The following is a 25,444-nucleotide window of genomic DNA, read 5'->3' as shown; positions in this document are numbered from 1 at the left end:
CAGAGATGAGAGAAATGTCGCGTTTGGGTTTTTCTTCCAACGAGGGGCTCGGGCGCAGCCGGGGCCGGGATGCCCGGGCACCGCTGGGCTCTGAGCTCTCAGAGGAGATCCTTCACCACCCCCGACGGCAGCACCTCCCCTGCCACGCTGGCAGCGCCCAGCCCTGACCTCCTCCGTGTCACCAGCACCATGACCTGCACGGCGCTCTTTAGCCCCGGCTGGCCAGCGGCCCCGTCGGCCAGGATGGCCAGGGGAGCGGGCGAGGGGCCGGGGCCCTGGGGCAGTTTGTAGCACCTGGGGTAGTTGCTGAAGCATTCAAAAGTGTCGCTGCAGCTCCTGCAGGCCCCGTGGTGGCGGCTGAAGCCCGGGGAGAAGCGGGTCCTGGTGTCTCCGGGAGGGAAGGGCTGGAGCGCGGTGCCCGGGCAGCCGCAGCAGAGGACGGCGCGGATGGCCTGGAGCAGCACGATGTCTTTGGAGAGGATCTTGTGGAAGTTGGGCTTGAAGAGCAGGTACACCAGCGGGTTGTAGAGCGTCGAGGACTTGGCAAAGACGGCCGACAGCACAAAGGCGAGCGCTGGCACCTGGCTGGCGCCTCCGCAGACTGCCCACAGGGCGACGACGGCGTAAGGGGTCCAGGCAGCCAGGAAGCCCAAGCACACAGCGATGCTCAGCTGCAAGAGGAGATGGAGATGGTCGTGCTGTGAGACTCCTACAGCATGCCTGAGGTGCCGACCCTCCCCAAAACCCAGCCCAAGGCCGACCACAGCTGCTGTGTGCGATGGGACCCGAGCTGTTGGTCGCACCCCTGGAAAAGCTCCTTGGCTCTCTGGGGCTGTCGTGCTGCACAGCAGGGTGTCAGACAGCACAGCCCCAAGCCTGCGCATCCCAGCACAAACACACAAACCTGTGTTTCAGGCGGGTTACACCCCGGCCCAGCTGGGAATGCAGGCATAGCCTCAGCCCGTCGTGGCACAGACCTGGCTGTGAACAGCCTCTGGGATCAGGCCAGCATCAGACAGCAGCAGCCTCTGGTAGCACCCAAAATCCCTTCTGTAACCTGTGCTGACCGACCAAAAGGCTCCAGACATGGGCCGTGCTCAGACCCTCTGAGGAGGCACAAACATTTCCTTCAGGGTCAGACTTGCAAGCTTTCTTTTTTTTAAAGGGTATCCACTTTTTTGACATATCCCTGGTAAATTATAGTATTAGCTCATAGTCTGGGGAGCAATGACTCATGCAAGCTCCTTTTATGATCTTTTCCAATGTGATTTAAAAGGAAAACTCCTCCACCTGATGGCTTTAAACGAGGAGAAATCTGTTATTATCCACGGATGCAAACACCAGGAGAACTCACGGGGAGCAGCAGAGCCCCACACTGCTGCTGCAGCCCCTTCCACCCCGCGAGGACAGCGCGGTGCCAGCGTGGGACATCCAGCACGGGGCCATGCGGAGCAGCTGATTGCTGCCGCACGCAACCAGTCCCACCAAGAGCTCAGCCTGCTCTTCTCTTTCCTTCCTGCATCCGCGTTTGGGAACCGGGGGGGACGGGCGACAGCCACACGCGGGTTGTTTGTTGCACATCTAACGGGAAAATCATCGATGTGCCTGATGCTGGGGGTTCTGCTTGTGTCTCCGCGCTGGGTGGCAGCAGCATCAGCCTCTCCTGTTTAATGCTCCCGGTCACACACTGGGATTTGCGCGGTGCGTGCTGCTCCCTCCTGCTGTGGGGTGCAGGAGCACGGGGCTGCCTTTGCTGCCGTTTATAAAGAACAAGCTGACTCCAGCATTCAAGACAGCGCGCTCAGGCGTTTGGGTCCCAGCTCTGGGAGCCCCCACCCTGCCCAGCAGCTCCGAGCGAGCCCCCCCGGCGCTGGGCTCCCCACAGCACCCTACCTTCACCATGGGGCCGTGCACGCCGCCGGCTCTGCGCTGGGGGGACACGTGCTGCCGCACGGCTCGGCGGGACACCTGCACCGTCCACAGGATCAGCGAGTAGGAGGCGAGGATGAGGAGGCAGGGGAGAAGGTAGCAGAAGACGAAGAGGGCGAGGATGTAGAGCGTGGCCTCTCGGCTGGAGGCTTCCCAGGCGATGCAGCAGGCGGTCCCGTAGGGCTCGGGGCCGTAGCTGCCCCACTCGGCCAGGGGGGCCGTGGCGAAGAGCAGGGCGTACGCCCAGACACACAGCAGCAGCACGCCGGCGTGGGAAGGGGAGAACTTGTTACCTGCGGAGGGGTGCGCGAGAGGCGGGCGTCGCGAGGGGCAGGGAGGCGAGGGGGAGCAGGCACGGGGCTGCCACCTGCGGCCACCCGCACCCCTGGGCTCGGGGACAGGGGCAGAGGAGCAAGGAGGCGGGAGAACCGTGAGGGTCTCCCCCAGGCTGTGCGGTGAGGGGCAGCATTGGCGGTGCTGCCCCTCAGCATCGAGAGGCATCGCTGGAAGGTCGGGTGGCCGCTGGTGGCACGTGGAGGGACGCTGCACCCACAGCCCGTGGGCGGGCAGGATGAGGATGGGAGGGTGGCACAGCCTGCCCTGGGGCAGGGGGAGCTGGCTCCGGGGCTGCCCTAAACAGCCCCAGGCACTGTCCTTTCAAGGACTTTTCCCCTCCTACAGCCTGGAGGAGGCGACTTGGTTCCTTTTTGTCCCATCCCCCTTCAAACCTAAAACCCTCTGATCCCCTCGGAGCTCAGCATAAAGTGCTAAATCTTCAGCCACCTGTAGGAATAACGTTTTCCTTTGAAACCAAGCAATTAAAAATACGTTGAGATTAGCCATTTCCTCACGATACACATGCGAGGGGAGATAAGCTCAACAAGCCACAGTGCCGAGCTCGGGAGCAGAACCTGCGCAGGGAAAGGGCGCTGGTACCTGGCTGCCTTTTAACGGCCCCCTTTAATCTTTATCTTTCCTTCCACCTTTTAGTGATCTCCTGAGACGTGCTGGCACATAACCAAGGTGACCCTGCTCCAGCATCGCCCCTGAGGCACTGGCAGGTGCCGGGCACACAGCACGATGCAGCCGGCAGCAGCCACCGGCCAGGAGCAGGTTCGGGGCGGCCGGGGCAGGGACCAGGAGAGAGGGAGGGCAGGGTGCACCTTGGGTGCTGGTCTGCAAATCACACTATTTGATTTCATTTCCAATTTTATTTCTATTCTTGGTCTTTAATCCCAAGTGGATGCTGAAGACACGTGGTAGGTGGAGGATTGGCAGCTGAAGTGAGGAAATGAAGAAGTGACTCCAAACAGGAGCTGTGAGCGGACAGGGGGGTTCTGGGTCCCCTCACTTCTCTCGGCTGCCCTCTGCATTGCTTGTCCTGAGCCAAGGGCTGGGGCTGAGCTTAGAGCTGCACTCCCCTTAGCTCTGCAGAGGGGGTCCAGGTGAGAACAGGGCTGCAAAAGTGAGCTACAGCACTGCAAACCCAGCCCTCCTGTATTAATTGTTTCAGTGAGTTAAACACATTTGCTTATGGCTCTACCACCAGGGACAAGGGGAAGTGGCATTTCCTTGCACTGACAGAGCTTGTGGTGTGGAGACTTCCATGTGGCTTCCCAGATGCTGCAGTTTGCTCTGCTCCAAGCCCACATCTGTCCGAAGCCCCACGACCTGCCTTGCACTCCCTGCACATCCCCTGTGATGCAGCGGCTGGGACTTTTCTCCATGGGAAGGACAGACCCTTGGCACTTTTTGGGATGTCGCACTGGAGCCCTGCCATGAAGCAGGCTTTGGGTGCAGGGACTGCTGGATGCATGCAGAGGGAGCAGGGTTCTGGGGCTCTGAACCTCCCCGCAGACGGAGGGGTTAACACACAAGTGATAAAAGCCCCTGGAGACCCAGCGTATCAACAGGTTGCCCTGGGGCAGAGCTTTCGCAGGAGGGGTGGATCTGACCGATAAGAGGAGGCAGAAAAAGGGTTCCGGTAACCGAGAGGGGCGTGGGCACAGATGGTGCATCCAGCACCTACCGTATGCCGGGTAGCAGACCTTCAGGCAGCACACCGCGCTGAGCACCGTCAGGCTGGTGAGGCTGCACAGCCCAAACAGCACCCCGCAGAAGGCGTAGATGGTGCACATCGCCTGGTTGAACAGCCACCTGCAAGGGAAAGCCTCCAGCTATGCCCAGCCCTTCCCCTGGGCCTAGGGCAGCTGCGTGACATCCCCAAAAACACACGTGCACCACCTCACCCCTAGTTTGGTCCCCAAATGTCCTCGCCACGGGGGCTGGGAGCACAAGCAGTGTCCACACCGTGTGGGATGAGGACCAGCAAAGCAGCCTGGTGCGGGACGAACACCTGGGGAGCTGCGGCACCCCGCTGCCGCCCAGCAGCCTTCTTGGCGTCCCAGACCGAGCCCTGGCAATCCCCGTTTCCAGACAAGGTTTGAAAACCCCACCCGGCTCCATCAGCCAGCGCAGAGCCACGTCCACGAGCTACCTGTGCGCGAAGAAGGACGGGGTGGCCAAGGGGAAGAGCGTCACGGTCATGCTCAGGTCGCTGACGGCCAGGTTGACGATGAAGAACTCGGCGGGCTTCAGCGTGGACCGCTTGCGATAGGCCACCAGCAGGAGCAGCGAGTTCCCCGAGAGAGACACGAGGCCTGCAAAAGGGGCAGGCAAACGGTGCCGCGCGTGCGGGGCAAGGGGCGTCCCCTCCCCGGCACCGCGGGGCAGGAGGCGGCCCCGGGTCCCAGGGGAGTGGGCACGGGCAGGCAGCCGGGCATCTTCGTCTTCCCCAGCCTGCCTGCCTGTTCGTGCCAGGGGACAAACCTCCAGAGGCAGGGCAGGAGCCGGGATCTCCTGGAGGGGTCTGGAAGCAAACCCCGGAGATATCCACCACGGGGGGAGAGGGCTCTGGGCTTCCCCCTCCGGAGCAGGATGAGGAGGGGATCCCGTGGGACCTGCAGAGCTCTGTGAGCACATCTGGAGCTGCTTTCCATCGAATTTGATCCCTTCCCCTTCCTGAGATCCTGCAGAGGCAATGATGGTGCAGGACCTGGCCAGACTTAGGCCTTCCAGCTGGAAGGAGCAGGGGGGCGCTTCCTTCCAGCTAGACAAATAACGGGAGCTTTGTGTCATTGCTCTTCTGATGTGAGGCCAAGGACCCAGGCCCACTCGCCTTATTAATTTCTTCCTGGCAGTGTCACTAGTGTGGGTCTGCGCTGTCCAGTATCACGGTAACAAAATAAACAAGAAGAAAGGCATTGCGAAGATCAAGGAAAATCCAGACTAAATAAAAGAAGCTCTTTGTTTGCTATTAATGTGGTTAAAACAACAGCGGCAATTAATTTTTCATAATAAGGGCTTTCTCCTCTCCTTCTCTCTCTTTTTTTTTTATACTGTGTAATGGTGCTTTCATTGAGAAGAGTTTCTGTCTCCTCTGAAGGGGAATCTTTGCTGCTCTCGGGTAGGACTGGAGTTTCTCCCTAATGGATTAGGCTGTAAATTAAATATTGTGGTTACAGCCAGCTTCCAAAGCTGCTGAGCGGCCAACACCAAAGTTCCTTTCTGAAACAGGACCTGGCCAAATCCCAGGCTTTGGAGTCCCAGGAGGGAAGCGAGGTGCCCTTGTTCCCAGCCTCACGAGGCGTTTTCCCCCACAGAGCTGCTCTGGTTCCCTGCTCGCGCCTGCACTGAGCACAGCTGGCCAGATTTACTCCAGGGAGCATTAGCACTTGGGGCACCGCTGGCATCCCAGTGGCTCCAGGAGCATCCCACGGGCTCCCCGTGCCCGCAGCGTGGGTCACCCAACCTGGCTGGTGTGGGGTGTCCCCAGGGCCTGCAGACTCTGCCGCCTGCCCATGTGCTGGGGCTGCCCGGCGAGGGGTGGTGGCTTTGCCCCCTGCGGGCTGCAATGCCTGGCCGTGGGGGGCATGGACAGCACGGGCACCAGGGGACAGGAGTCCTGGGGACCTTTCTGCCCCTTGTTGGCTGAACTGAAAACTGATGTCACACCACCCTCTGTTGGTCCTGGGCAAGAGGCATGGGGGTGAGCACAAAAGGGTGCTCCCCGATCACACCTGGGTGGTAGCCCAGTCCAGGAAGCACCAGCGCTGCACGTCCTGAAAGGTACCAGAATGTCATGGTTGGTGGAAGAGACCAAAAATTGCCCTGTGGGAACCACAGCCAGGATGGAAAAGTACTGACTGACAGTCAGTCATCTCGCGGTCCTGTAAATAGTGGTCCTAAGCAAAGAGCCCCTCGAGCTCTCCAGGGATCGCAGCGGGCTGCAGCCTCAGTCTCCCTGAGGTGCCTCTCAGGGTGACCCCTCAAGGACCACGGCTCGCCCATGGACAAACACCAACGAGGGAGAAGGGTGAGCAATTCACCAGAACAGGGAAAATCTCGTAAGTGCAACTGAGTTTAGAAACCCCATAATACCCTGCAGGGTGTCTCATGTGCATTCTTGAATCTTGAATGAAGTCGCTGTTTTGATTGTAGTAAAGTCCACTGAATTGTTATGTCAAACTGGCTGATGATTAAGTATTGTTAATCATACAGTCTGATCTTGTGATTTACTTTAAGAGTGTGAAATAAATCCTAAAGGGAAGTCGGGTAAAAATCTATTTGTGACACACCTGCGCTGCCGGCAGCAGGGGGAGAGGTGCAACAGGCTGCCTTTCCTTACCAAAGACTAAGTAGAGTGTGCCAAAAATCAGGTCTTCTCTCTCCGACAGGGTGGAGGTGAACACGGAGGCGTTGGACGCATTTCCCATCTGCAAAGCAAGGTACAGGCGGAGGTGAGAGTGCGTTTTGGGGAGCTCGGCAGCGCCCAGCACCCCGGGGTGCCCCGGGGGCTGGCTGCAGGAGGCTGCTGCGATGCTGGGCACGGCACCGAGCCAACTGGGGGGCTGGCAACAAGATCAGGCTGCTAATCCCACTTGATTACCGTTTCTTTAATTACAGATTACACCGGTAACCTGTATTATAATTATAACCTGAGCCCCACTGCTAGCAACTCAGAACTTGAAGGTGAACAAATGTAATACCAAAAAAAAAGGAAGCAAAAAGCCAGTCCCTTTCTCGGGGTGCCTGACTGAATCCCGGCGGTTTATCAGCCTAATTACTTTCCCTGCTATTTCGTGCAGCTGAGCCAAAGGCTCCCGAGTGCTCAGGAAGTTAACAGGGGGGAGTGGAGCGGAGCAGCAGATGCGTTTCAACTTATTCACTCCCTTCACTGATAACAAATAAATGGAAAAGTATTTCCTTCAGGTGGAGGAAAAAGGAAGGGGGAGAGAAAATAATGGTGTAAATAGGTGTTTCGATAGCTGTTAGCTTGCTGTCTGGGATGTTTAAGGCACGCATTAGGCCTGCCCTTCCCCCCGAGGCTGGGTGAGAACCAAGGACGCTGCCCTGCCAGGAGACCATGGGTCTGGGAGAGGGAGGCAGCTGGGGCCAGCCCGGGCTTGGCTTTGTGCTGACAAGTGGCAGTGCCCACGGGACACTCATTCCTGCCCCTATCCTGGTGTGCTGGAGCAGGGAGCTGGTCTGGCCTCGTGGGAAGGGGGTGAACAAAGGTCATACACCCAGCACAGCTCCCCGGTTAACGTCCCGGCACAGCTCAGGGACCATGCGTGGATGGTGCTTGTGAAGGTGCTGCCCCTTCACCCGGGGTTGGTGCCTGGGGGTTTGCATCCTGAGAGCAGGGCGGGGGAAACAGGGCTGGGAGAGGAGAGCGCTGTTGGCCCAGGCTCCGAAAGCACCCCGCTAGAGTGAGGGAGGAAGAAAAGAGGGAGGTGCCACGCTGCAGCCAGCAGGGACAGACGGCATGGTAGACCCAGACGGAGGCTACCCCACACTGGAAGAGGGGCTTCAAGCACGAGTCCCTGCAGCCCCAGATCCCACTTGGGCTGCAGCACAAGGGCACAGGCAGCGCTATCCCCCCCTGCCTTACCTGCCACGTCTCCATCCAGCCACAATCCTACTTGGGAGCTACGTTCCCAGGAGATGGAGCGTTTCTTTCCATCAGTACCACTGCCGTGGAGCTCACATGTAACTACAATTGTTACCTGCACCCAGGTAAAAGTGCCCACCCCACATCCCAGGCTGCATTCAGACAGATGGAGCTAATTACCTGAAGTAACGAGTAAATTAGCATGGAATGCAAATGTTGTAAATTTTAGGGCACTAATTGGTGTTAAACTGCCAGATCCTGCCGGTAGTTCCTTGCTCTGTGTATTACTGCCCTGCGCTGCCAAATGCCAACAGACCATGGTTCCTCTGGCCTGCTTCATGGTTTTGGGGGGTCAGGGGGGCACACAGCCCACGGGATGTGTACAGCTCACGTGGGCTCACTGAGGGGCAGCAGGTGGGACCATCTCAGGCCTCTGGTGCTGAGCAATCAAATATTTTTATGACTGGATCGCTCCTGCTGGACCAGTGCCTACATGCTCTACAGGATGCTGGATAATTCAGTCAATGGGAGCAGCAAACGTCCTCTGTGGTTCTCAGTCTGCTCGGATGAACTCCACGCCTCTCCGGGTGCTTCCTGCTCCCCCAGCGAGCAGAGACAGTGGGAAGCCAGGAGCTGGTCTGTGCAAAACTGTCCTGGCGAGGGTGTGCTGCGCAGGGAGCTGTGGGGCCGTGCGGGCAGAAGGAGCAACAGCAGGCTGAATTTGGGCTCGCTCTCTCGTGTAGATGTGGCCAAAGCCCTCGTGCTGCTGGCAGACTCCCACACCCTTGAGATGTGCTTTGCCCAGGTTACTGGATTGACAGCTCGATGCAAACGTGATTTTAAATTAAGCTCCTCTTACATCAGCCTGCTAAGCTCTGAGAGGCTCTCAGGAAGCTGTGTGGCATGCTTGTCTCCTTCCTCAGCTCACTTATTGGATTTGGGTGATGAGAAGGAGATACTGCCCTGCTTCAAACGCTCCGTCCTCCTGCCTGGCTCTGGAAGGCTGCCCCGTGGTGCTGGACAGACATTGTGAAGACAAGCGTGCACAGCCAGGAGGTCTGACCACTTCCCTTTTGGTTTCCCAATGCAAAACTGCTTCCTGCCACAACCTTTCACTTCGGTGAAATTACAGCCACGCCTGGGATCTTTCCAATCTTCCTCTGTGTGCAGCAAAGCATTCAGGTAACAGCAGCGTGTGCTGTATGGAGGAACGAGACCCTGGCTCTCACCTGCCAGCTCAGACGAGGCTGCTGGCCTGTGGGGTTGGACACCCAAGCACCCGTCGGTGTGACTGCGCAGGCAGACGTCAGCCACACTGACAACAAAGGGTTCCGGCAGGGCGATGTCCCAGCTGACATTAAGGTGGGAAGCTGCACGCCGGTCCTCAGCCGGAGCTGGATACCCAGGGAAGCAGTTCCTTACCTGATCTTTTTACACTTGCACCCCACTAAAGGCACCTCTGAGTACTTCAGCTAGCTCAGCTCATAGCCTGCTCCTAGGATTCAACCTGAGGGGTTAGGCTGAAGGTGACTGTCCCCTCCTGCGTCCTCAGCCCCAGGACCCTGCGGCTTCAGCGTGCTCCCTCTGCACGGGCAGCCTGCAGGAAAACCTGCCTGAACGCTGCTCTCCTGGGGGTTACGCTGCAGGGCAAGCCAGGCTTGGCATCGAGAAGGCACTGCTTGCTTTTGGGGAGGCAACAAAACCACCCGGGGGGAGCACTGGGGCCTCGGCGGGGAGATGCTTGCTGTGTCTCCCTGCAGAGCTCAACCATCGCTGGGTTCCTGGTAGCAGGACCCCGAGGTGAGCCCCCTGCAAGCACTCCCAGTGCTTTCACACCCAGCATTCAGGCCGAATCCCTCCCTTTATCGCCTGCTCAGTGCAGACTTAGGCTCTCCCTGGAGATTTTCACTGACATTCCCCATTTGCTGGACGCAGGTGCTGGAAACCCCTTGCAGGAAAATTGCAAACATTTCCCAACCTTTCTTCACCTGCTTGGTGCAAGTCTTGTCCCTGGCCTCAACTCCTTGCTGTATGGTGCTGTGACTCATAAGGGATACCAAAATCAGTGGGGCTTGTGCTCAGGTTTTGTTTAAAACCTCGTGAGTCATTTTATCTTAGGAAAAAGCAGCAATGGCAAATCTGGGCTTCAGTGGAAGACAGCTGGCTGCAAGAAAGGCAAGGAGAGAATCTAAGATTTAAACTGAAGGGAGCAGGTGGAATTGACAGGATGTTGCAGAAATTGTTAAAAATGCAAAAAAATCTGAGTGCTCTGAGCCCTCTCCCCCCTTTGAAGCCCTCCCTCCTCAGCAGCTCCTCTTCCATCCCTCCTCGTTCTTGCAGTGCTGGTGTGCCAGTTCCTGATGTTTCGGTCTCTACAATTAAAGCTTTTTATGTCCAGAAGGACAATCAGAAAAGTTCTCTGACAAGGCTTCTCCATCACAAGGAAGTAGAAAAGACTGGAGCCCAGCTTCTCCCTTTTTCAGGCCACTTCCTAAGAGCTTTGTGAAGAAATGGGAATTGCTCCTCATCTACACACGCAGGAGCAAGCAGGGCAGGGAGAGAACATCCTCCTGCCATGTATTGGTAATTATCAGGGAGAAAAAGCTGCTTCAGAATATTTAATATCACAGCTAACAGAAATCCAGTCTCAAAGTGCTTTCTGTGATGAATGTCCTGCAGAGCCCACCTCTCCCTTCCTTGCATGCCAAAGCATTTTAATTGCTGCTAAGGTTAAATTTATTAGAAAACCACCAGGTTATTGGACCCACACCGTGAACATCGAAAGGGAAGGAAGGAGGAGGCCTTGCTACATATTCCTCACCTTTCACATTTCTCTTCAGAATTTCTTGAGGAAGTGACTGTTACTTTCCCCGTAACTGTAAACACACAGAAAACGGACAGAGCTCCCGGTCACATTTTGGACGTGCCCACTGAGATGGGAGCCTTTGGGATAACTGCACACCGCGCTGGGGGTGGGTGCCCCTCTGTCTGGGGCACGGGGTTACAGCACTTGTTCACACCAGCGCCTTCAGCACCGCCGGTTGTTCCCACCGTCCCTATAAGCACCCCGTACCAGTCCCAGGCTGCCGAGTGGCACCTGGGAACAGGCCAGGAATGACCCCCCTGGAGCAGAGCTGGTGCAGGGGGAGGGAGTGCAGTGGAGGAGGTCGTGGAGGTGCTGGGTGCTGGTGGTCCCCTTGCCCTGGGGGCGACACACGAGGACTTAACGGCTGTGGTGAAAGGGGCCGGCTGGGCTCATCTCCCCGTCTGCACCCTGGACGCTCAGCGCTTCACAGCACTCACTCTCTTGCCCTCCTGTGCTCTTTAGAGAATAAAGAGTGCCCGTGGTACGGGGACGGATGATTTATGCCTCCCTGTTCCAGACTGAGTGGCTCTGGCCATGAGAATGATATCCTTTATTAACCTAATTGCAAACAACCTTTATTTGGGGCCGAGCAAGTCACTCCTGAAATTCTCATAATGCACAGTTCTCCTCTAGGCCATATTTCATGCTTCCCCAGGAGCCTGTGGGAGCAGACACGCTGAACACAGCGCATGCACACCGCCTGTCTGCGACCCTTCAGCAAAATGTACATCAAGAACGTGGGGAGGAAGGAGGGCCTGTGGTCACACAGCTGCACCGGTGACGAGACAGGGCAAGGCCCAGCACAGTCTGGAAGGAATTGTTCCTGCTCCTCACACGTGTAGCAAAGGCAGGAGAGAGCTGGCAAAGCCTGCAGGACTTCATTTCCTTCAGAGCCCTGGCAGGTCTCCATCCCGCGGTACAGCAGGGAGCTGCGGGTGTCCCGTGAGAACAGGCTGGTAAAAAGTAAATAAAATCCGGGGGACATGAACTTCTCTTTCTGATATATTACTTGGGACAGGCTTTATTTTTATGGTTGTACTTGAGCTATTTGCAAAACACACGTCGCTTGTTGTAATGCAGAAAATGATCAAACAGCATCTCCTGTACTGGTAGTACTGACAGACACGCTGATGTCATTGACACGGGGACTACAAATCAGTTTTACAGAAATACGGAAAGCTGTCATTTTGTGTCTGAAAGTAAATCACCAGCCAGCTCCTGTACACTCACCTTAGCTATGTGCAGTGCACGGACAAGTGGAGCTAGGGCCAGCACAAAAGCTACTGCACAAATCTCAGACTTCCCCATGCTGTTTCATTTGGGCCTTGTAACTCCTTTCCTCCGCAGATGAAGTTGGTGGTGGTGCACTGTCTGAGCTTACGTGTGCGGGATGCTGGGACCCAGCCCTAGTTGCTGCTTACCTGTGCCTTCACCCTTCTGGAGCAAGACAGTGTGCAGCCTGCCTCCCTGCCGATGTTACAATCCTGTGCTGGCTCAGCTTGCCTCCTGGCAGCCTGCACAAAGCCGTCCCTTGCTCTGCCAAGCTCCCTCAGGTGAGCGTGTGACAGAGGGATCTTGCAGAGCCGCTGCCTGCGCTGTCACGGTTAGTGGGGAGAATCACAAGCTGCACAGCCATCAGCGCAGGGACTAAACACATTCACACTCATTTCTGACAGAAACAGCTGCTGGAGGTTTGTTACAGCTCAAAGAGGTTCAAAAAAACAAGACTCTGCTCAATCAAGACTACATCTTTACCTCCTCTGGGAGGGCCTTCGGTCGAGAGTGTCTCTTTGTGGGCTCCCCAGCGGCACGACGCAGCCCTTTAAAATCAAACTGCCTGGCCACAGAGTCTTTGAGCATACAAAGCTGTTGCTGAATTTGATTCAAGCTCCGTTGCTCAGGCTCTGTTCTAAGAAGAGACAGACTGTGAAAGCTCCTTTCCCCTCAATTTAATCAGACTTCAAAATGAGGTGAAGTTCTCCAAACAGCTGCTGCCACAGGTACCTTAGCAGGAAGCCCTCATATTCTGCATCCAGACCCTATTCTTGTGTTCAGAGGAAGAACCGAGCCTAAACCTGCATCCCAGGTCCACATCGGGTATCTGGGCACACGGGAGGACTCTGACACGGCTGGGCTCTCCTGATCACATGCACTCCTGCTGTCTGCCTGAAAAACCCTACAGTGTATTTTGTGTGGTTGTTGGTTTTGCCCTTTCCCTCTCCAGCCTTCAACAGTTGCTTTTTTTCAGCTAATGTGCCACAAGTCAGAGCCTTTCTTGGAGAGGAGGAGGAAACCTGATGAGCCTGAAACCTCAACTGACCTCCAGCCTCTTTCAGTAGTGAATGGCAGGAATCGATCAGTGCCATTCCTAGCGCAGGGGAAGCTCAGGCGCTGCTCCCTGCCTAGCAAATACAGCGAATAAAAACTCACAGGAAAGCAAAAAAGCACAGCTGAGAGACTGCTCATATCTGAAAGGCAGACCGCAAAGATTTTACAGGAAAGGCAGCCCTCTGCGCCCCCCCCCCCCAAAACCGCTTCATAGATCGCAAAGTTGACCTGTGCCCGGGCTGCCCTTCCCCTGGGTCATACACAAACCAGCCCGCTTTCTGCCTCCCTCTGCTAGCCATCCAGGGCTTCTGCTAGCCCACTGAGAGGGGGCAGCCCCACACCCACCCGGGGGCTCTCAGAAAGCTGTGTCGCTTACACACACCCAAGTCCCTGAAGCTGCCGGACCCCATCCGATGGGGACCGCGACCCCCCCCGAACCCAGGGCAGGGGGTGCTGGGGGGGCTCCGTGTCCTGCCGGGGGGTGCTGGGGACAGCGGGACCCCCTGTCCCGGGGGGGGGGCAGGTTCCGTGCCCGCGGCTCAGCACCGGGGCTGCGGACAGCTCCGTCCCGAGCCGTCCCGAGCCGTCCCGCCCAGCTCCCACCCCGCAGGGCTGGGACCCCCCCAGCCCCAGCCCCTCCTCCCCATCCAGGCACCCCCACCGGCTGGCCCCGGAGCTGCTTTCAGAGGGAAACTGAGGCACGGGGAGCGCAGCTCAACCCCCTCCCCCCGTGGGCTCGGCATCCCCAGGCTCCCCCTTTTCCCCCCCAGCCCCAGCAGGGACGGTCCCCCCGGTGCCCGGCGATGCCCTCACCTCTCCCCGCGGGTCCAGCCCGGCCCCATGCTGCGCCTCGAGGTGCTCCAAGGACATCCTCGGAGCGACAGAGGAGGAGGTGGGGAGCGCTGCGCCGAGCCCCTTGCCGATCGGAGCTGGGGTTTGTTTTCCACCTGAACCACTCGACCTGTCTCTGCTCGGCAGAAGACGAGTCACGGCCGTCACTTAGCCGCACGCTTTGTTCATTCACTCTACATCAAGAGCTTCCCCTTGGCTGCCAGGGATAAATGGGAACGGTTTCAAAAAGCCTACTGCTCATTGTTAGAGCTCCAAGTGTCGTCAGGGCTGCCGGTCAGCTTGGAGCTGGTGCCTAAACTCGCTGCAGAAAGGAACCCCAAAGCTGGAGAAATGCACAGCATTGCCATATGTGCTCTACTTGCTTTGGCAAGAGCCTTCATGAGAAACATCTATGGACCGAACAGCTATGTAAACAGATATGTACTGAGATTAATATAAACTAAAACTTATTTGTTGTTTGTGTTCCAGACACACAAAGGCCTCGGCCAAGTTTGAGGCCCCATCACGCAGACTGCTCTGCGTGGCCACGGTTAACCCAAGGAGCCTGACATCCCCCAGGGGACGTGCCTCACCTTCCCCCTCTTATCCGGGATGGACCCGAGGCACAGGACTCAGTCAAAAGCTCAGACACAGGCAGAAGCACTTCCCACTCCATGCTGTGTGCTGGGACTGCAAACGTTACTAAACTTTGTGGGTCGGTCTGCAGAGTTGCACTACTCTTTTAGCTCATTTTCCTCGGGAAACAGACCTACATCTCGCTCTGTCTTTTCTCAGCAACACCTCTCCTTCCCCAAACATTTCATTCCATCAGCCGTTCTCACCCAGATTTGGAAGAGAGACTGAAATCTCTGACATAATTTAGTTCCTGCTGGTCTTGCGCAGGGGGGAAGGCCCAGAAGTTGCTTGGAAGAGGGATGGGGGCTCGGCTGAGATGCCACGCAGCAAGCAGCTGATCCAGCAGCACCCACAGACCCTCCTGTCTCCCTGTCTCCCTTTTTGTCTGGAAGAGATTCCTCGGAGAGATGGGGTTTACAGAGGTGATGAGACAAAATGAGACCTGCAGGAAACTGGACTTTGTTTCTGGCTGTACACAGAACAGTTTTGTGGGTTTTTTTTGTAAAACTGAAGCATGTGGTGAGCTGTGCTTTAATCCAGCCCCAGCACACTGTTTCAACGCTCTTTTTGTACAGCAACAGTCAAGGCACAGAACAAGTCTTGAGTACTTTTGATCTGGGATTTAACCAAGAGGTTGATTTCTAGAAATCAAGATTGACTAAAAGCCTATTATTTGCTGCGAATCCTAGAGACTTCAGTATAACCATTGTTATCTCAAGCATCCAATTTTGGTTTTTAAGCTCCCTCTTCCTCTTTTCCCCTTGAAATAGAAAAGGGAAAAGGAAAAGCAAAGAGAAAGGGAAAAGAAGAATATTTGAGCTATCAGCCCTCCAAAGGAACAGGAGCCCAATTGACAGAAAGTTACCAGAGATGCTGGAAGCGTTACAAAGCCAACAGGAGACGAGCTATGTCAAACCTACACAGTGTCACCTGTCCCAGAATTGATATCCTTGGCTGCCAACAAGGAGCATTTAAAGTGGAGAGGACTGGCCAGGCAGGTCACAGCCTGCGATTAGGCACATAGTTCAGAGTCCCATTCCCCTCTCAACACCCACATTAATCATAGAGCTGGAACTGTAATCCTGTTTCATTTTTCTCTGTCTCTCCTTCTCTGTCCCATTTGCCACAGACTAAGGCTAAAGAGAAGGGATTTTTAGTACTCTTCTGTCATATCCCAAAGAGAACTACCTTGTGTTAAGTCTTGAGGCTGTAGGTACTCAAGCCTTAGTTTTGCTCCTGATCCATCGGAGCCCATTTGCACCAGCTGAGAAGGCTTTGCACAGCTGATCCCACTAATTTAGGGTCTTGGTTCCAGCTACACTTCAAAAAGAGACCAGGGTTTAACTCACTAAATGCCTGTTTAATCCTCCCCTTCTATGAAAAGCAAAGAGCTTTCCTGCTGGAAGATACTTCCTCTACGTTCTTTTGTAAGCCTGTGATTATCAAAACAAACAAGCCTCTTCGAGTAATTAAACATTTATGCTTTTAAGCATACGAACACAGAATGCAGCATAATTGTAGAAAGCTCAGGGCAATGAGAGTGAGCACAGGGCCCACTGCTGAGCCAGACAGAGGTTGCAGGGCAGGCAGGATCTCTTCTGTGACACCACTGGCCTCCAGACCCAGCAGCCAGCACTGCTGATTTCACTTTTCAAACAAATAAACCTTGTGAGTCATTTTCCTTGTAAAGAACTTGAAAAGGGAAACAAACAACAGATATCAAATTACCACAGCTCTTCAAAATCTGCACTCACCTTCAGCCAAGGAAGACTGGTGGGGGAAGAAAACACCTATGCACTTGAACACCCAGGTGTGTGCATGTACCGCATTTGCCTGCCCAGAGGAAGCCAATAAGCTGTGTTACAGCCAACATACAACATGGCTCACCTCCTAAAGCTTTCAGCCAGCTCTGTCTGAGTGACAAAGTTTATGAAAGTTGCCCTGTGCTGCAGCTGCACCACTGAAATGTTATACTGACTGCTGCTTGCTCAGGCAGCCTCCTCTGGGCAGGCTGCTGCTCCCCGCATGCACCCGGCTCTCCTGCTCCCCAGCTGGCACAGCGAGGACATGGGTATCACCTTTGCACCACGTAAAGAAGTGCTGGTGCAGCCCAGCTGTTCCCATCAGAGGTTTCAGAGTGCTGTGTCCTTGCCCACCTCAGCTTTGCATTTCTGAAGTCCAGATGGGAAGCAACCTGAAGCTCATAACCCTCTTTTAACTACCAGCTCACCACCAGATACAGGACCCTTCCCTGGGAGCACCCCATCAGAATGCTGGCTGCACAACACTGATAGTGTTGGAGATAAGAAGATAAGACTTTAGGAACCACCAGTCTGTCTGCGGTCGGACTTCTTTCATTGTGGTTTCATCCCTATGTTGAAAGACACTGACTGCAAGAATTTGTAAGCATACCAGGGTGTTTAGTCATTTAAACTATATAATTCTGCACCTAATTTGTATGTGCAAATACTGCAACCTTTTCCATGCAAACTGTGACTTTTGACACACAAATATTCATTATGGAGATGTGTGTTTACAGCTAATTTACTTGTGTAATCACCATATGCAGAAAATAGACACGCAGCCATGCCTCCCTTCCGCATAACAACCCTGACTCTCAGCACTGCCCACAGTCCCTGACTGGGAACTCGTACCTGTACTGCAGCATGTGCTTTGCCACAGTGAGCTGGGAAAGCTGTTTTTAAGGAGCCAAGGACAAGAGGATACACAGCCAGTGCTGTCAGGTGCTCAGTCCTCTGTGTGTTTCTCCCATCTCTGGCCATTATTTGCATTGATGGTGTTTACATTTATTGAAAAAAACATTCCTTGGGGTATCGAAGGGACATGGCAGAGCATCTATTTTCAGAGACAAAGGAGCTCGGATTCTGCCACCCAGCAAAAGATACCAAGCCAGCTGCTCAGATCTGTAAGGACATTGAAAGATAAGATGACAAACATTGACTGGGGATAGGGAATATGCTGGGGAAACAGTGGAGGTTTCCCAGTGCCAGGAGACTCAAATGGTTTAAGGGAAAAAAGGAAAAGAAAAAGAATAAAGAATCAGATTGGTGTGGTGGAGGGTTAATTCCTTTCTTGCTTTGCCTGGAACAGGTGTCTGAGAAACCATCCAGCTTCGGAATCATTAGAAGAAAATTCCAGTGCAAAACATAAGATATTCTAATTGTTATATCTAATTATGAGGAAGAGTAAATCACCGTGAAAATACTATCTGTCAAACAGAGCACAAACATCTAACTGACAATCAAACCGGGAGCTGCCATCCATCTTCCCAGACTGCTGCTGTGTGTAAAAAGACACTGTTTGTACACAGGAAGTAGAAGAACGCTTCTGGAGTTATTGTAAGGTGCTATTAATATGATAAATATTTAAATGGTTACATAAAGTTGGTCCAAAATCCAAACTTCACTAAGCATGTATTCTCAAACTGAAGAATGGAAGGACTCTGCACTATCAGACTGGATTTTGCTAAGCAGTCGCACAGAGATGTTTGTAACAGTGCTTTGTGAAACATCTGGTATTAAATTAAATAAGAATTTTTAATAAACCATTAATTTCCTCAACAACACAAAAGTCCGGCCCACCTGCATGACCACAGACAGGTCGAACTAAACCAGCATCCCTAAGACAACAGCACGAACTGTGCACCTCGCCCCTAAAGCTCAAATTTCTATCCCCTTCCTCACAGCTTGCTCTTTGTCCATCAAAAGCCATGGACAAATGGTAAAATGGAGTAAAATGGAGTTGTCGTGACTATACAGGGTCAGAACACAGCCCCCTGTTGCAGTGCAGGAGGCACCCACTTGTAGGGCGCTTCTAGGCCTCAGGCCCAGTGCTGGCCCCTCAGGGACACCGCCTGCACCCACTCCTCATTTGGTGGCTTCCCCCCAGGCCAGCTGCACCTGCGTGCTATTTTAAGTATGCAACACAGAATAATTCTTAAAAATTTGGAAATAGACTCAGTGGGGAATTCAGCAGAGGCTCAAGATAGCCCTCGGGAGAGCGCGAGCACCCGCCATTTGGCAGCGGAGAGCCCAGCCTGCAACCCATGACATGTCGGGCTGGCAGCTGGTGGCAGGGTTGACCATAGCCAGGCAGGTTCCTTTATGCGCCGTGCTGCTCAGAGAACGAATTAAGCAGCCCATCCAGTCCGTGATGGTTGCTTTGATGGCCAAGGCTGGGATTTTGGCTTCTGCCTTTTGAACAGAAAGCTCTGTGGATGTGCTACACGCATCCGCAAGCTGCTTCAGCTATATAAAAATGCTATTAGAGTTCTCCGTGTTACTGATCCATCTCTGAAGCACCAAGTGCCAGGTTCATTGCACAGACCTCCTACACTGCCAGACTGTTATTGGTTCTTCCCATGTATTTATCTATCCTGTTTTTAAGAAGCAAAGGGGTGACCGAGTTCAGATTTCCATTTAGGACTTTTACAGCACTGTGGCTGGGAGGTAATTTGTGAATTTATTGGATTTCAGTGCTTTGGTGGTACAAATGTTTTATTTCAGAATTAGGTGAGGTTATCCAGTACTGCTCTGTGAGTGCTTGTCATTGTTAAGGCACTGGCTGGCTAAGAGGCAGGAAGGACTGTATGTCGTTGCAGTCAATCATTAGACCGAAACTATCTTGAAATCCACAGACCTCCAGGGATTACAGAATTTTTCGAGTGCTGTTACTGATTAGTAATGGCATTTAATTCATCCCTAATAATCTCCTTGGCCCCGGAGCTGAGCGCTGAGGGTTATTGCTCTGGCAGATGTAGCAGCCTGCAGGGTCACTGCAGCCCCCACCAACCGCCTGGCACAGACCACCTCTGTACCTTGCTGGGGGGGCTGCAGTCATGCTTCCATGTACTTGTTTCTATGACATTGGTCTCTGGAAGAATAACCCAGCAGTTATCCCCAAAAATGGAAGCATTGCTTTTGCATGGATCAGCTATCCATTGGAGGTGTCCAACACTCGCTACCTCTGCTTGCTTCACCTCTCCTTATTTAAGAGCAACATGTGCATCCAGGGATGTCAGAAACTGAGGGATTGAGCAGCAAATCAAATAAGGTGTTGAGCAGCAAAATCATTCCCCTTCAGCATAAAGTTGAGTTACACGTTAACATCTTTTAATGCACTGAGCACTGATGTGATGTCAGGAGTCGATAACAGTGTATAAGCACCATTTGCACGTACCCCAGCAGCAGGGCCACATCTAAGTACCCGGTGAAACATTCCATTTTCATTCCAATGACTTTTAGGTGCCAAGTCTTACAGAAAACTCCCAAATGAGAAGCCACTCGCCACAAAGCCAAGAGGGAAGAACTTCTACCACACTCGAACCATCGCACCACAAGGTTGGGTGTTTCAGCTAACAAGTTTACAACCAAACGTGAGGCTCTGTCCTGGAGGGGCCGACACACAGGAGCATGCTGCTTTCGGCAGTCTCCATTGCAGCGACGTTCAAGCCCGGCAGACGTGCTGAGCAGGCAGCTGTGGATGATTTTGCCTTCAAGCACTGCAGCTAGATTTTCCAGAGATTTTGATGAATGCCCTTGGTAACTCAGACCAGCCCCTGGCACACTCAGGTGTTACCTGGACCAGAGGGGACGAAGCCCAGTGCCCCTGTGCTGGCAGCAGAGAGAGATGCAGCAGATTTGCTCCCAGCATTGGGACTCTGCTTCCTTGGTCACCTCTAGTTGCTTCAGCTTCTCTCTCAGGAGAAATAGGGTGTTCTGAGGCTAAGTTTAAATTGGCAAAACGTGTTGGGTTCACTGCCTGGGGAGCTGTTCTGAATATTTAATTTTTATTTATCATAGCCTACACAGAAAATCAGTCAGTAACATGCAAATTAAAATTGCACCATTAGAGGAGCCTGCAAGAGAAGCGACGTTTAGTTTTTTCATTAACTAACAGTGACAGATACAGACTGGGAACATGTTCCACAGCATGAACATGGAGCCCAGCTGCAACCTAGGGGGCAGCGAAGCCTGGAAGACCCTCAGTTGTTTGCATGCAGATGGCAGAGCTGTCCTCAGAAACATGGATCAATGACAACACGTGTGCAGAGATTTGGAAGCACGTTGCTCAACGTCATACAAAGAGGATGGAAATACTTTTCTCTCTTGTACATCCAGTTTGCAGCGGGACAGGGAAAGGAGTGCTTGGAGGTGTCATCCCACAGCCGCCCGCCTGTGGGGCAGGAGCCTGGGGCAGGGTGAATGTGCCAGAGCTGGCAGCACGGAGAGGCCACTGCAGCACCTCCCAGGAGGTGGAAATTCAACCTCTGTGCGAAAGAGGAGACAGCTGCAAATCTGAGGGCGACCAGAAATAGCACAGCCTCTCGGAAAGGTCTCACGGCCAGGACACGGGCAGTCACGAGGAGCACGAGCCAGCCTGTTGTGCTGCCCAGGCCGAATGCTACACGTCTTGCATCACCAGGGAGCTGAAAGCAGCCTCGTCCTGCAGCCGGGTGAAACATTAGCCAGTGGGTGTATTCATGGGACAAGGCAGCACAGAGACAATTGTGAGGAAACTATCTCAACGTTTGCCTGGATTAATGACTCAGAGAACTGTCCAAACAGCTGTGTCTGATACTGAGGATATCTGCGAGCAGCAAAAGGCTCAGTACCAGATGCAAACACTATCTCCAGCTCGCAGGCCAGCACTGGCGGCTGCAAGAAGGGGAGTTCCCTAAGAGACAGCTCTATTTTGAGCTTGAGGAACAGCCACGGGTGGGGCAGAAGGGCCTTGATGTGCAGATAGGCACGCTTACCTGTGCTGCCAATAACGTACACAGCACAACACTGCGCAGCATCACAACCAAAGGGTGAACCTTGCAAAATGTCTCTGCTAACGACTCACTTTTGCCCTTGTTTCATGTTCTTTGTACGCAGCCATCAGCACAACTCTCCTCACTGCCACCCAAATCTGTTTGAGCTAATGGGGAGAAGCTTTATGTGGCAGCAGACGAAATAGCGATTCTTGGGAGGGCTTGCTCCTTTGTCAGCACATCATATATGCAAAAAGGCCATGTGAGACTAAATATACCACTCTAAATAATCATTTACCTACTCACATACTGTTCCTAAGGTGCAAACAAACAAAGTAAATGCCCATATTGATCAAACATGAAGAAAACAGCTGGCAATGGGCTAGTGACATAGCCAGTAGGAGAGGGTGGGTTTAGACCACCCAAAGTCCCAGCTCCTGGGTGTCTCTTCCAGTCTCTGGATTAATTGCATCCTTAAAGCATCCTGTCTCAAAGGGCAGTAAGAAGTTGTTTGCTTTTTGAGGGACAGAAGCCCACAGAGATTAGACCAGCCAAAGCCAAGGTGGAGTTTTCATTTTTGAAGCTATACAAACATAAAATCATTGCCTTGACATTGATTTCCCTCATAATTCCAGAGCTACAAGTTGCACTCCAATTCCCTCTAACATTTGCCACCTTCACAGAACTATTGGACAAACGCTTTTTCCAGCATTCTTCGTCCTGCATTGGGAACTCTTTTTCCTTGACAGAGACCTCTCTCCCAGCTGCTTTCTGTATTGTCCTGCCCATTGTACAGCAAGCTACAGATCTCATCAAACACAAGCACAGGAACAGGAGGTCTGTGAACTCCAAGCTCTGCTACTAAATTGTTTTGTAACTTCAGGCAAGTGACTGAAAGTCTGTCTTGTTACCTTCACTGTGCAGCAGTGACAGTGCTCACGGGGTGATAGGAAGCTTTGCTGGCCATTACTCAGGTGAAGAGTTAGATCAGTACAAGTCCTCACTGTGCTTCCTTGTACTAGAGATAAAACCTTTCATCGTCAGAGGTGGCCATTAGCCCCTTGTGCAAACCCTGAAATTAAACCCATTTACTGGTAAGTACCCAAAAAGATGGGTAACAGCAACAGGACTTGACTGCAGACTGCTCCAGGAACATGAAACCCTAAAGCCACCAGCACAGGGACATTTCACTCAGGTCTGCCACTGGTAATTTTAAAGAAGTGGCAAGCAAGTGGCAGGCAGAAAGTTTTAGCTTTATTATTCGGCTAGAGCAGGGACGCCCCAAAACAGCCACAGTACATCATACTATTGAAATGAACCTGGAAGGATGTACTTCCAGTTTCAGTGCTCTCACCTTTGTTAAATCATGTCATTTCACTGGGCCTGTTTCCCTGCCTGCAAATGGCATTAATAGTATTTATTATGCAGGCAGTGTGGTACAGGAGTCCACCTGTTACCTGTCCGTGCACGGCTCTGAAATCTTCACACAATGAGCTTCTCAGCATGCCAGTCACACTTTTCCCCTGGTACCTCCCAGGCATGCTGTGTACCTGCTAATCCCACCCGTCCATGCTGTGCTTGGTGTCCTGCAGCTGCCTGTGTCACCGCTGCCTGCGTGCCCCTCCTCACGGCACCGTCACAAGGCGGGGGGAGAGTCCTGCAACATTGGTTAGAAGTCAGCCAGCACGGCTAAATCTTATCAGAGCAATCTCATTCCTCCTGTTGCTTTGTGTCCTCGTCTCTCATTACTGTCACTGCGACCTCACTGAGACGCGCTGAGGTCGGACTCGCTGCCCTGTCACCTCCCCAGCCCGCCTGCGCTGAACGGGCAGCTTGGCAGCTCTGCGAGTGGGTTACGGATGGATTCGGTGGGTAACATCGTGTAAGAAACAACGCTAGGTGATGGCATTTATTTAAGATAGATCTGTGCTATGAGCTGCACACGCTGTTGCCCAACTTCCCACCATCTGCACAGCAAGCTTTTAGCTTTATGTTAAATAGACATTAATCCCTGCTTGTATACTTAGCTGGAGGCATGCGATAACACATATGTTGCTCTTGAGATGCATTTGCCCCCCTCACAAATTGTGCTTGTGCCTGTAATGGAAATATATATTAAAATATGCTTCTGTTCTTGTATTCGGCTCTTTGGTGCCACCCACAATTCCTGGTGCCTGCGTGTTCTGGCTTCTCACATCCCACTTGGCCGCTGTGCTTCGAATGCTGCCTGCTACTTAAAGTGCAGCTGCCTGGAGTTTAACCCCCAGCTTCCAAGCCCCTCTCCCCAGACCGGCCCTGCTCAGCCTCCCAGCACGGGCAGGATGCCACGGTGTCCCCAGTACACTGGGGGCTGGATCCTACCCACTGCCAACCCCGCCAGGGGAAGCAGCCGGTGCAGTAACCAGGGGGCTCCCTCCCTGTCCACCTTCCCTGGCCTCGAAGAGCTCATCTCACCCCCTGCCATTGAGGTTCTCAGCAGTTAAACAGAAGTGAAGAGGCTGAGGCAGAGGGGAGCGGTGCAGACACGTGTGGAGGAGCGTGCTGAAGGTCCTGGAGGAGACTCTGACGCGGAGCCAAGGGTCAGCACGTGCCTTGGGGCGACCTTCCTAGGATCAGGTAGCAGCCTGGAAAGCAAAGGGCACAAACTCGCAGCTAAGCAGGCAGTGCTCCGAGCAGCTCAGAACCCAAGATACACGCGCCCAGGAAGCTGCAGATAGCCCAGTCACAATGGGGATAGCTGACAGTCTTTTAAACGTAACTGAGGAAACTCCTCCAGCTCACAGCACAGCATTTCATACCATATTCCATAAGGGCTGAGCTGTGGGGGTGGCGTGAAGGGTCTGCGTTTCATGAAGTGATCTCAAAGGGAATAGATGTGCTGCGATCAAAGAGTACTTCCTAGCTCAGCGATTCCTTGTGGTCTTCGTGGTGCCTCCTTTACGCCACGCACCTGCCTGCTTTTCCTCACAGAACAGCAGAGATCAGCACACTGTAAGGCTTTAGGAATTTGCTTTGGGTCCAGGAAAGGAAAAGTGTAGTATTCAAAAATCCTCTTCGGCCTGTCACTTCACCAAACTATTCTGTAAGGCTCCCTGTTCCATTAGCAACTCCAAAGGCTCATTTTCTCAATATTTTAGCTCTTCCAGACGTCACCAGGGGGACGTGGGTCTCAGTTGCACCAGGATGCTGGATATCGTGCTCCAGTTTGCTAGCACCTCATGGCCACATGACAAACCAAGCAAACAGCACCACATGCAAATGGAAGCACGTGGAGATCTACGTTCCATGGGTTTGTAAGAGAGTCTACATGCGTGAAATGACCTGGCAAGAAACGCAACCTCTGTAGTGGCAATGAGGTGGTAAATATCCTTAGCTGGCATAAATCAAACAGAGCTCTAAGTGACACTGGAGGAACAACAAATAGCAGCTGACAAAAGCTGCTACATAACACGAAATCCAAGCATGAGGCAGACATGTAACCAGAAAAATGGTTATTGTTGTCTTCCTCCTTCCCAGCCACATATCACACACGGATACCCCCACCACCTTCTCCCCTCTCCTTTGAGGGCCACAAAGGCTGGGCAGCGGCACAGCCTGGACATTTCACGCTCTGGAGTTGAGTTCCTTTGATTATTTTTTTTTTCTGATGTTCAAAGGCTACTTTGAACACACCCAAACTCAGCGCTTTACCAAGTTATTTTATTTTAGGAAAACACATGACAGATGAATTTCCAGCAGAAATGCTTCAATTTAAATAGATCTTTGGCCAGACTTCCAAATTGTTCTTAATTAATATTCCCTTTGAAATCTATCAACAGCCTTTGTTATTACCTTGCCTTCTGCATTAGAATCTGAAACTGTATTATTTCAAAGGAAAAGTCACTTTTGCATGTGGAGCCATTAGATACCACTTTGTTATCTGGTTCAGTTTTTAAACCAATTTTTTCTGCTTCTCTCTAAAGGCCTGCCAGGGCAATAACTTTCTCCCCTTATCTCACTATTCCTACAGCTCTTTGACTTTGGTGTTCTTTCTTTCCCACGTTTCCTTACACTATGGGTTGATAGGTTTTAATGAGCCTTTCACACCTGGGTTTTTATCTAGTATTAATTCCGTACCCTCGGTTCC

General features: G+C 53.1%; 1 protein-coding gene across 1 annotated transcript; it reads right to left on the bottom strand.

Moving 5' to 3' along the window:
* Window positions 1–98: 98 nt before the first annotated feature.
* On the bottom strand, window positions 99–7,897 carry LOC118248975 (opsin-5-like). Its single transcript, XM_035548475.1, has 6 exons — window positions 7,883–7,897; window positions 6,617–6,704; window positions 4,427–4,589; window positions 3,959–4,086; window positions 1,894–2,222; window positions 99–671 (listed from the first exon to the last, which is right to left on the bottom strand). The coding sequence occupies exons 1-6, from the start codon at window positions 7,895–7,897 to the stop codon at window positions 99–101; spliced, it is 1,296 nt and encodes a 431-aa protein (XP_035404368.1).
* Between the last annotated feature and the right edge of the window lie 17,547 nt (window positions 7,898–25,444).

This window comes from Cygnus atratus, chromosome 16, assembly GCF_013377495.2.
Source record: "Cygnus atratus isolate AKBS03 ecotype Queensland, Australia chromosome 16, CAtr_DNAZoo_HiC_assembly, whole genome shotgun sequence".
In the NCBI taxonomy this organism is placed as follows: Eukaryota; Metazoa; Chordata; class Aves; order Anseriformes; family Anatidae; genus Cygnus; species Cygnus atratus.
This window is presented reverse-complemented; position numbering and strand designations above follow the sequence as displayed.